The sequence below is a fragment of the Elephas maximus genome, chromosome 1 (genome assembly GCF_024166365.1).
Source record: "Elephas maximus indicus isolate mEleMax1 chromosome 1, mEleMax1 primary haplotype, whole genome shotgun sequence".
Classification (NCBI taxonomy): Eukaryota; Metazoa; Chordata; class Mammalia; order Proboscidea; family Elephantidae; genus Elephas; species Elephas maximus.
In genome coordinates, this window is record NC_064819.1 from 175,181,198 (window position 1) to 175,193,740 (window position 12,543).

General features: G+C 40.1%; 1 protein-coding gene across 1 annotated transcript in view; it reads left to right on the forward strand.

The window, feature by feature from the left end:
* The window catches only part of LOC126082529 (uncharacterized), a 237,572-nt gene that overhangs the window by 125,179 nt on the left and 99,850 nt on the right, over positions 1–12,543 (forward strand). The window contains 2 exon segments of the mRNA XM_049895073.1: positions 3,767–3,860; positions 4,624–4,761. Of these exon segments, the coding sequence (XP_049751030.1) occupies positions 3,767–3,860; positions 4,624–4,761 (232 nt within the window).

The window sequence follows — 12,543 nt, forward strand, 5'->3', positions numbered from 1 at the left end:
TAGACCACATTGCTTCTGGGTAGAGATGGGTGTGTGAGAGTTGGTCTGATGGGGCAAGAACGATGGAAGAGTCCATGTCTCTTCTCTCAACTTTCCTGTACGAGGAAGAAGTCAAGGAACTTTTGAGCATTTTTTTCTGCAGAACTATAATGCAGTGTACAAATCTAACATATGGTGGTGATATCTCAGTCAGACTCTTAGTATATCGGTAACAGAAGCCAACTAAAACCAGTGAAACTTCTCTCTTAGACCCTAGAGGTTCAGCCTATTGCCTGAAAGAAAATAGTCTTACTAGTAACAGGTCATGAATATACCTACTCAGAGATCAGGGAAAGAATCTTTCTTTCCCCTCACACAGAATCAGCCTTTAGTATGTGCCTAGGGAATCTTCTTGTTGTCTCCCTCTTTTTTCCTTCTTTGCTAGTCTGCCATTTCCCCGAAGGGTTCCAGCTCCATCCCAGACTTGGAGATACCATTCCACCTACTGGCTCGACCCCAGGAAGGCAAAGGGACTCAAAGAAAAGTCAGCATTTTTTTTTTTTTTTTTTTTGCTAATGTGGATCACCTCTCAAAGTGTAACTATGTGGTGTTAATTATGTTGAAGGACCCTCATCCCCAGAGAGCATGGGCTGCAATGAAGGAAGTTAGGATGACCTATCCCAGGTTTCTCAACCTTGGCACTATTGACATTTGGACTAGATAATACTCCGTCGTGGGGCCTGTCCTGTGCATTACAGAATGATTAGCAGTATCCTTGGTGTTTACACTGTAATGTCCATAGTACCCCTTTCCTTCCATTTGTGACAACCAAAAATGTCTCCAGACAGTGCCAAATGTTCCCTAGGGGCAAAATCTCTCCTGCTCTAGCCTGTCATTCTAGCTAAACCAAAAGGAGAATTAATGGTAAGGATACATATATCTCACAGAGGCATTCACACAGGTGTGATCAGCCAGCCCTCAGGTGAGGCTAAGTCTCCAACTGGCTTAGCTGAGAAAGCCTTTTGGAGACAAGATGTTCTCTGGCTTTTCGAGAGCCCTGCTAGAGTTGGTATTATCTACTGCTGTGAAGTAGAGCACATTTCTGTTCAGCCTAAATCCACCAATCAGAAAACACAAATTGTCTGAAACCTCTGTGGTCTAGCCAAGGGGTGATTGGTCCTCCCAGTGATGACCCAGGGATGCTGCAAGATCCCGGGGAGCCTTCTGAATTATTAGTTTCCTTTGCCGCCATAACAAATTACCACAAACTAGTTTTTTGTTTTTTGTTTTTTTTTTTAGGTAGCTTAAAACAATAGAAATGTATTTTCTCATGGTTCTGGAGGCCAGAAGTTCAAAATCAAGGTGTCCACTGGGCCATGCTTCCCCCAAAGCCTCCGGATGAAGACCCTTCCCTGCCTTTTCCAGCTCCTGGTAGCTCCATTCGACAGCACTGGGTCTTTTTTGGGGGGTAGCCCCATGCATTTCTTGGTTTGTGGCAGTGTAACTCATAATCTGTTTCCATCTTCAAATGGCTGTCTCCTCTGTGAGTCTGTCTGTGTCTCTTCACTTCTTAAAAGGACCCCAGTCATATTGGACTAGAGTTATGATACAAAGAACTCAATTTGGCCTTTGTCTTTGGTTCCTGGAAGATGTTGTTTTTGTTAGGTGCTGTCAAGTTGGTTCAGACTCATAGCGACCCCATGTGTATCAGAACAAAATGTTGCCCAGTCCTGTGTTATCCCCACAATAGTAGGTATGTTTGAGCCCATATGTCAGTCTATCTCACTGAGGGTCTGCCCCTTTTTCTCTGACCCTCTATTTTACCGAGCATGAAAGATAGCCCTTGGAATCCTGCAGCAATTGAAGTGCCTGTGCTATGTAAAACCTCCAGATAGCACCTGAGGATGTGTGCAAGTGAGGGGGGCTACAGACCCCACCTGGTCAGCTAAACTTAGGAAGGGAGGGTGGCATAATTCAATCATGGATAATCAATGATTCAATCAATCATGACTATACAGTGAGATCCCAATCATGAGTATACAGTGAAACCAATAAAAGGCTTTAAACACAAGTTCGGGGGCTTCTTGGACTGGAGAGACCATGTACTCTCTGGAGGATGGCATGTCTCTGGGCATAATGGAAGTCCCATGTTGGGACCCATCCAGACCTCATCTGATGAGTGTCTTTGTTTGTATCCTTTCTGCTTATAATGAATTCGTAACTGTAAACACAGATAGTTCATGAATTCTGTGAGCATACTACAGAATTAACGAACCCACAGGGGGAAATGAAAACCAGCAGGGGCTGGTGTCTGCCTATTTGCCAGTTGGAAGGACAAAAAGTCCTAATTTGTGAACAGGAAGAGATTACCCAATAGGCAAGGTAAGCACAGTGCTTACCTTGCTTACCAGATCGTCTGTAGTGAGCAATTTCACATTTTTTTTTTACTACATCAAAGATTTCTACTTCTAGGTATGGCTGGCATCTGTCTCTCTTCCAACCCAAAGCACCTTCCCACAGAATCAAAGCTTCTTTTCAAATTTACTTTTTAGGTAGAATAGGGGCAGATGACCCATAAGCAAGATAAGCATGGGCTCACTTGTGCTTACTTACTTATCTGTAGTGAACCATTTCGCATGGGTTTTACCATATCCATGTGAAATTGTTCACTACAGATGATCTGGTAAGCAAGGTAAGCACCATGTTTACGTTGCCTATCAGATAATCCACTCCTGCTTCTGAACTCTGACTTAGCCCTTCAGAGAAGGGCTGTGCAGGCAGTCGATCTGAAAGACGGTGCCCTTTTAACTTGTAAGGTTTGAGCTAACTCTGGTTGGTGGTTAGAATCAGAGAAAGAAAGTGCCACAGGGGTGGCTGGCAACAAGGAAAGAGTGTGGGAAGGTGAGACTGGATCCATTTCCGTGTGGAAAATGGAAATTGGATTCATGCTGATCCTTACTGCGAGTTAGCAATAAAGGTGGGATTTGCCCACTGTGCCCTTTGCTTAGCAGTGGAAGGGCCCACCCTAATGACCTCGTCTTAACTCTACTACATCTGCAAAGACCTTATTTCCAAACACGGTCACATTCACAGATACCTGTCATTTAGGACTTCAACGTCTCTTTTGGGGGGACAAAAGCCAACCCATCACAATGGGGAAAGGTTAACATGTTCAAGGAAGTGCCTTCAGTTTGTATTTATTTTTTATATGTTAATTCCTTAAACTTGCCACTTTGGTATATCATTATAACAACAATTTATACCAAACATTAGTGTGGTTACTTAGAGTTTAAAAAGCACATTCATGCATATTATCTCACTATGAGATTGATGATATTCCTGTTTACAGGTGAAGAAACCAACATTCATAGATATTAAATTACTTGGCAATGTCTAATAGTTATGGACAAAGGACAGTGTCCCAAGGTGGAATCATGACTGCGGAGAACATTTAGATGATTGTTAGAACCACAGGAAAGAATGAGAAAAGAAGGGAACAACATTTAGGGGGTGTACAAAAGAATGCAAAGAGCTGAATGTTCAAAAAGATAAGAGGAAAAAACAGGAGAGAACAGTGTAATGGTGATCAAGAGAAAAGAATTCAAACACTGCAGTGAGACCAGGTCCAACAAGGACTGAAAAGACCCTAGAGTCTTTGCAGCCTTTGTGTTTAAACATTAAGCCCCATATAAGACATGTACTTGGTATTACCACTGATGGTTCGGATCCAAACACATCTGTTCCATCACATCAGAGCATCAGAGCAACTTCATGTTTCTTCTTGCAGATATTCTCCTACTACTCTTGTCTTAGCTATCACTGAGGTGGATGATAATCAAGTTGGCAAGTTTAGTTTTTATACAAAGGAAGCCATCCTTAAGGTAAATAATTTTATCTTTTTAATTTTTTTTAAAGAAACTAAATTAAGCAATTTACTCATGTACTTCTTAAAAAAAACCACACATGATATCGAATCACGTAAGTTTAGCTCTCATATATAAGAAAAGCTTCTGACTTAATAATGACGATGGTCTTGCCTTATCTGATATATTCATTCACCACACGGTTCAAGCATTGGCCTGGTTTGAACCATAGAGGCTGCGACACCATTTTGTAGTAATCTCTGTTGGAGAGTAAAAAGAAGCACATGTAGCAAACCATCTTTGCACTGAGCTTTTAAACTATATACACTTGTTATTGGAGCCTTTATATGATCTTTTTAATCTGGGTGCTATTTTTTCCACTGCCACTCAGGTGGATGTCTTTGCTTTTATGTGTGTATGTGTGAGTTTGTATTTGTGCGTGTGTAGTGTAAAGATAATCTAATCCTGACAGCTTCACACAAAGTCTGCCACTGAGCACACGTTTGCTAGTTTATCAGAGCCTACTCATCCTTTCCTGACTATTAGGGAAACCAGAATGTGTCCAGGCGCAGAACAAATCAGATTTGGATACTGCCCCAGGGGATGAAATGTTGCTTAGGGAGAGACCAGACTGGGTTTGAGGCTGAGCAGCCTGGATCCAAGCTCATCCTGCAGTTTGATTCATATGTTCACATGCTGAATCCGTGTTGATCTTAAACCTGAATTTCCTCTCTTTCTTCATGTAGAAGTTCCTAATACCATTTACGTTTTCCTCTTTTAGCTCTTGTTCCATTCAGGAGTGGAAAATATGCAAGTGACGCTTGCATGCCAAGCTGCTCAGAAAAATGCCTTGATGGTCGCTGTCCAGCAGGTGTCCTTCTATCATGAGCCCCATGGGAGCTGTACAGCCGAAGTCAAGGTCAGCCTGTATGCTAGAGAAGGCTGAGGCATGCTACCACTACAGGGGCTTAGACTGTCCCCTCCCTTCCTCTTTCCCTCTCTATCTTCCTTTTAATCTTTGTTTCTTCCCTCTTTGTCTCCCTCCCTTCCTCCCTAACATGAATCAAAGCATGACCAAATTCTTACTATCTTTTTTTTTTTTTTTTTTTAACAATTCAGTAATACTTTTTCCTTTGGATGTACCTCTATAATGTTGACTAGCTAGAATAATCCAACAGAAAATATCCTGTAGCCCTAACCCCAACCTTTGCAGATAAATTATTTCATTATCTTCTGGTTTATCCATCCTGTATTTCTTTTTGCAAAAGTAAGCATATGCATTTATGTTTTCTTTTTTTTTTTATGTACTCTTTTTTTTTTATGTATTCATTTATATACCATTTTTTCCACAAAGGTACCGTACTATATATGATCTCTTTTTTTCCCTTTTTTCTTTCTTTTTTGTTATTGAGATATAATTCACATATCATTAAATTCACTCTTTTAACGTGTACATTTCTGTGGTTTTTGGTATATTCACAAGGTTACGCAACCACTAACACTATCTAATTCTTGAACATTTTCTTAAACCCCGAAAGAAATCCTGTAGCCATTAATTTTCTTCAATGCTGCTTGGTAGTTTTTAGTGTACAAGCCTTGCCCTTCTTTTGTTAAATTTATTCTTAAATATTTTATTATTTTTGATACTATTGTAAATGGAATTGCTTTTTAAATTTCATTTTCGGAGTGCTCATTGCTCAAGTATAGAAATACAATTGATTTTTTTTTTTTTTTTACATTCATCTTGAATTCTGCAACCCTGGTGAATTTATTTATCGTGTATGTATGTGTATGTGTGTGTATTTCTTAGGATTTTCAATGTACAAGATTATGTCATCTGTGAATAGAGACAGTTTTACTTCGTTCTTTTTGTCTTAGTTGTCTAGAGCTGCTATAACAGAAATACCACAAGTGGATGGCTTTAACAAACAGAGATTTATTCTCTCACAGCTTAGGAGGCTAGAAGTCTGAATACAGGGTGAGAGCTCCAGGGGAAGGCTTTCTCTCTCTATTGGCTCTGGGGGAAGGTCCTTGTCATTAATCTTCTTCCATTTGGAGCGTCTCAGCATAAGAACCCTGGGTCCAGAGCATCTGCTCTGCTCCTGGCTCTTCTTGCTTGGTAGTAATGAGGTCCCTTTCCTCTCTGCTCAATTGTCTCTTTTATATCTCAAGAGAGATTTACTCAAGGTAAAAATTAATCGTGTAGTTTGTGTCCTGCCTCATTAACACAACTGCCTCTAATCCTGCCTCATTAACATCATAGAGGTTAGAATTTACAAGACATGGAATAATTACATCAGATCACAAAATGGAGGACAACTACACAATACTGGGAGTCATGGCTTAGCTATGTTGACGCACATTTTTGGGGGGCACAGTTCAGTCCATAACACTTTCCAATCTGGGTGTCTTTTATTTCTTTTTACTTGTCTAATTGCCGTGGTTTTTGCCTCCGGTACATATTGAATAGAAGTAGTGAGAGTGGGGATTATTGTCTTGTTCCTGTCTTGGTCTTGATCTTGATCTTAGGGGGAAAGCTTTCGTTCTTTTACCATTAAGTATCATGTTAGCTGTAAATTTTTCATAGTTGCCCTTTGTCAAGCTAAGGATGTTCCTTACTATTCCCAGTTTTTATCATGAAAAGGTTTTGAATTTTGTCTATTCTTTTGTACTTTGTTTTTTAGCCTAACAGTGCATCCCGGAAGTTACCCCAAATCAGTTATAGAGATCTTCCCTGTTCTTTCCTACAGCATCATATTTCTTCATTGTGTGGATGAACCATAGTTTATTCAGCCACTCTCCTATGTTTGGGCACTTGATAGTTTCCAATATTTTACAATTACAAACAATGCTACAATGAATGTATATGTGTTTTCATATTGTTGGAATTGTATATTCAGGCTCAATTCCTAGAAGCAGGATTGCTGGGTCAAAAGGTATATGCGTTTGTAGTTTTGTTAGACACTGCCAAATTTACCACCACATGGTTAATACCATTTTGCATTTCCACCAACATTATATGGAATGCCTGTTTTCCCTCAGCCTCACCAACTGCTATACACTATTTTGAAATGTTTTTTAGTCTCCATTTCAGAGTATATTTTTATATATTTCCATGTCTATAAGTACATATCTCTATCACCATTTTAATAGAGTAGGTGAGTAGGTAGACTAGAATGAACGTGACTGAAGTTTTTAGCTTAATATCACCTGATTATTAAGAGCCATAAATCTTGATAGCTCCTTACAGTCTACATCAGCCTTGGATCTTGGAATTGGGATGTAGTCAAGAGAAGGATTTGGGAACTACCAGTTTGGAAAATAGCCAATAAAACAAACAAAAAAATCATTACCCATAAGATTATCAAATGAATGTAACTTAAGTGTAAAAATAATATAGTTTTAGGAAATCAGCTTTACAAATAATTTTAAACATTCTTTAGGCTTCATAGATCCCATTCCTCTCATCACATTCACCCCTTATCCTATTTTTCTACCTCCCTTTACTCATTTCTACTCTTCGCATTAATAGGAGAGTTCAAACTTATGAGTATGGCAAGAACTTTCACTTCCCCACTCACATTGCCAAATACTAATTCCCATAGAAACCAAACATTGCAGTAGAAAATAGGGACAGAAGAAGTTATATTGACTTTCTAAATTCATCCCAAAAAATTTTAATCCAGTGCTTTGTGTATGTTAGGCTCATTAGATAATACTGAAGTGCAAGTCATGCTCCTGAGGAGCTTATAGCCTGTGTATATAAGAGAGACAGGCCCGTAAGTGGATCAAATATAGGGTATTAGAGAGGTTCAACAAGCTATGGAATGAGTTCAGAGAAAAGAAAGGTCACACGTTGTTCAAAAACCAGGAAGGGCAGCACTAAGAGGGGGCATTTGTCCTCAACTTCTCTGGATTCCTCACCTTGGACTAATCAATTGTTACCATTTGCCAATATCAGCTTCAAAATATTGATTGAATATGACCCTTCCTCTCTGTCCCCACTGCTTTAGTTTAAACTTTCATTTTCACTCACTTGTGTCGTTATAATGGTCTTCTAACTTGCCAGCCTCCCTCCCCCCAGTTCCATGACTCGCACCACTACATCTGCCCCCAATAGAATCCATCCCACACACAGTGACCAGAGCAACCATGCCTCCTTGATTAGAACTCTTCAGTGACTCCTTGCAGCCCAAAGATCAAAACTTCACAGCCTGGCCCCAGCCCTCTATCCTGCCACTCCCCTGCACTCTAGTTGAAGTTCCCTGGTTATCTTGTGCTGTTTCATGTCTCTAGGCTTGTGGTCATACTTTCCTGAAACGTTTTATCCTCACCCTATCATACCCTATTCCCCTTTTTATTTTTTTTACCTAAAGAATGTTATTCATCCTCCAATATTCAGTTCAGTCATCACATCTCCCAGAAAGTGTACATGATTTGTTTAACTTGGGTAACGTGCATTTTGTGACTATCTCTTCACACAAGAGTGTATTGCAGGGGGGATATAAGTACATATGGCAGGGGCTCAGTCGTTAAGTACTATGGCTGCTAACCAAAAGGCTGGCAGTTCGAATCTACCAGCTGCTCCTTAGAAACCCTGTGGGGCAGTTCTACTCTGTCCTATAGGGTTGCTATGAGTCGGAATCGACTCGACAGCAACAGGTTTGGGGTTTGGTGTTACATACCTTCCACAAATGTGAGAAAAGAAAAGGGAGGATGACATAATAAAGAGGAATAAATGAGAGGCAACAAAAGGAGTCAGTGAAACAGGACAAGAGGAAGGGAAGGAAAGAAGGAACAGAGAAGAAAAGACAGGCAGAGAGAGAGCAAAAGAGAGAGAACAGGATTGTTCACTGCCACTAAAGCCAAAGAAGGAAGGCGTTTCAAGAAGGAATGGGTCTTGATCAAAGACCTATATGTTAAAGCTAGAACTATAAAGATCCTGGAAGAGAACATAGGGACAAAACTAGGGGTCCTAATTTTCAGCAGAAACAGACTTTAAATACAACTAAAAATACACAAACAACAGAAGATAAATTAGATAACTAGGACTTCCTAAAAATTAAATACTTCCATTCATCAAAACATTTTCCAAAAGAATAAAAAAAGAAACTACACACTGGGATCACCACTCGTCTGTCATTTTGTTGTACTGTGGAGGCTTGCGTGCTGCTATAATGCTGGAAGCTATGCCACAGGTATTTCAAATACAATCAGAGTCACCCATGGCGGACAGGTTTTGACAGAGCTTCCAAACTAAGACAGATTAGGAAGAAGGACCTGGCAGTCTACTTCTGAAAACCTTATGAATAGCAGCAGAATATTGTCTGATACAGTGTCAGAAGATGAGCCACTCAGGTTGGAAGGCACTCAAAATAACACTTCAGAAGAGCTGCCTCCTCAAAGTAAAGTTGACCTTAATGATATGAATGGAGTCAAGCTTTTCAGAACTTCATTTGCTGATGTGACATGACTCAAAATGAGGAGAAATAGCTACAAACATCCATTAAAAAATTGCAACATGGAATGTGTGATGTATGAATCTGGGAAAATTAGAAGTCATCAAAAATGAAATGGAATGCATAAAGGTTGCTATCCTAGGCATTAGTGAGCTGAAATGGACTGGCATTGGCCATTTTGAATCAGACAATCACATGGTCTACTATGCCAGGAATAGCAAATTGAAGAGGAATAGCATCAGATTCATCGTTCAAAAAGAACATTTCAAGATCTATCCTGAAGTACAACGCTATCAGTGATGGGGTGATATCCATATGCCTACAAGGAAGACCAGTTAATACTACTATTACTCAGTTTTACTCACCAACTACTAATACCAAAGATGAAGAAATTGAAGATATTTACTAACTTCTGCAGTCTGAAATTGATCAAACCTGCAATCAAGATGCATTGATAATTACTGGTGATTGGAATACAAAAGATGGAAACAAAGAAGAAGGATTGGTAGCTGGAAAATATGGCCTTAGTGATAGAAATGAGGCAAGAGATTGCAGGATAAAATTTTGCAAAACCAATGGCTTATTCATTGCAAATACCTTTTTTCAACAACATAAATGTGACTATGCATGTGAACCTCACTGGATGGAATACACACGAATCAAATTGACTACATCTGTGGAAAGAGAAGCTCAATATCATCAGTTAGAATAAGGCCAGGGGCCAAGTGTGGAATAGACTATCAACTGCTCTTATGCAAGTTCAAGTTGAAGCTGAAGAAAATTAAACAAATGCGTAAGAGCCAGAGTAGAACCTTGAGCATATCCCACCTAAATTTAGAGACCATCTCAAAAATAGATTTGATGCATTGAACACTAATAACTGAAGACCTGAAGAGTTGTGGAACAATATCTAGGACATCATATATGAAAAAAGCAAAAGGTCATTAAAAAAAGGCAGAAAGAAAAGATCAAAAATGGATGTCAGAAGAGACTCTGAAGCTTGCTCTTGAACAAAGAGCAGTTAAAGCCAATGGAAGAAATGATGACGTAAAAGAGCTGAATAGAAGATTTCAAAGGGCAGCTTCAGAAGACAAAGTAAAGTATTATAATGAAATGTTCAAAAGTCTAGAGTTAGAAAACAAAAAGGGAAGAATATGCTTAGCGTTTCTCAAGCTGAAAGAACTGAAGAAAAACTTCAAGCCTTGAGTTGCAATATTGAAGGCTTCTACGGGCAAAATATTGAATGACGCAGGAAGCATCAAAAGAAGATGGAAAGAATACACAGAGTCATAGGCACATGAAAGCTGGACAATAAATAAGGCAAACTAAAGAACTGATGCCTTTGAATTATAGTGTTGGTAAAGAATATTGAATATCCCATGGTGTCATAGGCTGGGTTCTCTATTGTTGTTGTTAGATGCCATTGAGTCAGTTTTAACTCATAGCAACCCTATGTACAACAGAATGAAACACTTCCCGGTCCTGTGCCATCCTCGTGATCATTGTTATGCTTGAGCCCATTGCTGCAACCACTGTGTCAATCCATCTCATTGAAGATCTTCCTCTTTTTCTCTGATCCTCTACCAAGCATGATGTCCTTCTCCAGGGACTGGTCCCTTCTGATACCATGTCCAAAGTATGTGAGATGAAGTCTTGCCTTTCTCACTTCTAAGGAGCATTCTGGTTGTACTTCTTCCAAAAAGATTTGTTCATTCTTTAGGCAGTCCATGGTACATATGACTATGTATGTATATAAAGAGAGTGAGAGATTTACATCAAAGAAATGGCTCACACAGTGTAGAGGCTGGAAATTTCCAAGTCTCTGGGTCAGGCTGGAGGCTTCTCCTGATTTACGTAGCTGCAGGGGCTGACAAACCCAAGATCGGCAGGTCAGGCAATAGGCCTCTGGCTCACAGGCTGTGGAGGCTGACAAATCCCAAAATCAATAGGAAAGTTGGCAGACCACTGGTTCATAGACTGTGGAGGTGGACAAATCCCAAGATCAGCAGGTAAGCTGCCAGCTCAAGTCCCAAGAACCAGAGGTCAGATGAACAGGAGCCAGCTGCTGGATTCAGAACAAGCAAAAGCCCACAAGCCTTGCCAGAAAGTTCGCCTATATTGGATTGTAGGCCACACCCCGAAAGAAACTCCCTTTCAACTGATTGGCTACTCGCAGCAGATTCCATCATGGAAAACAAATCAAACCCATTGCCGTCTAGTCGATTCCAACTCATAGCGACCGTATAGGACAGAGTAGAACTGCCCTATAGGGTTTCCAAGGAGCAGCTGGTGGATTCTAACTGCCGGTCTTTTGATTAGCAGCCACAAACGATCACACACGGACTCCCAGAAGAACAAACAAATCTGTCTTGGAAGAACTACAGCCAGAATGCTCCTTAGAAGTGAGGTTGGGAGACTACATCTTATGTACTTTGGACATGTTATCAGGAAGGACCAGTCCCTAGAGAAGGACATCATGCTTGGTAAAGTGGAGGGTCAACAAAAGAGAAGAGGACCCTCAACAAGATGGATTGACAGTGGCTGCGATGATGAGCAGGAAAGCAATGATTGTGGGGATGACACAGGACTGGGAAGTGTTTTCTTCTATTGTACATAGGATCACTATGAGTTATAACCGACTTGATGGTACCTAACAACAACAGACTGGGAAACAATCATTGGCAACAACATATCTGACAAGGGTCTAACCTCTAAAGTATATAGAAATCTCCGATAACTCAAAAGTACAAGACAGGCAATCAAATCCTAAAATGGGCAAAGGGTGTGAACAGACACTTCACCAAAGAGTACATTAAGTGGCTAACAAACACGTGAAGAGATGCTGATGATCATTAGCCATTAGAGAGATGCAAATCAGAACTACAATGAGATAACATCTCACCCCTGCAAAATGGCACCAATCAAAAAAGCACAAAATAACAAATGCTACAGGGTTGCTATGAATTGGATTCGACTTGATGGCAATGGGCATACGGTCTATGGGTGAGGCTGTGGGGAGATTGAAACTCTTAAACACACTGCTGGTGGGATTGTAATATGGTACAATCACTATGGATAAGAGTATGGCGCTTCCGCAAAAAGCTAGAATAGAAATACCTTATGATCTAGCTATCCACTCCTAGGTATATATCCTAGAGATGTAAGAGCAGTGAGACAAATAGATATATGCACACCCATGTTCATTGCAACATTATTCACAATAGCAAAAAGATGGGAACACC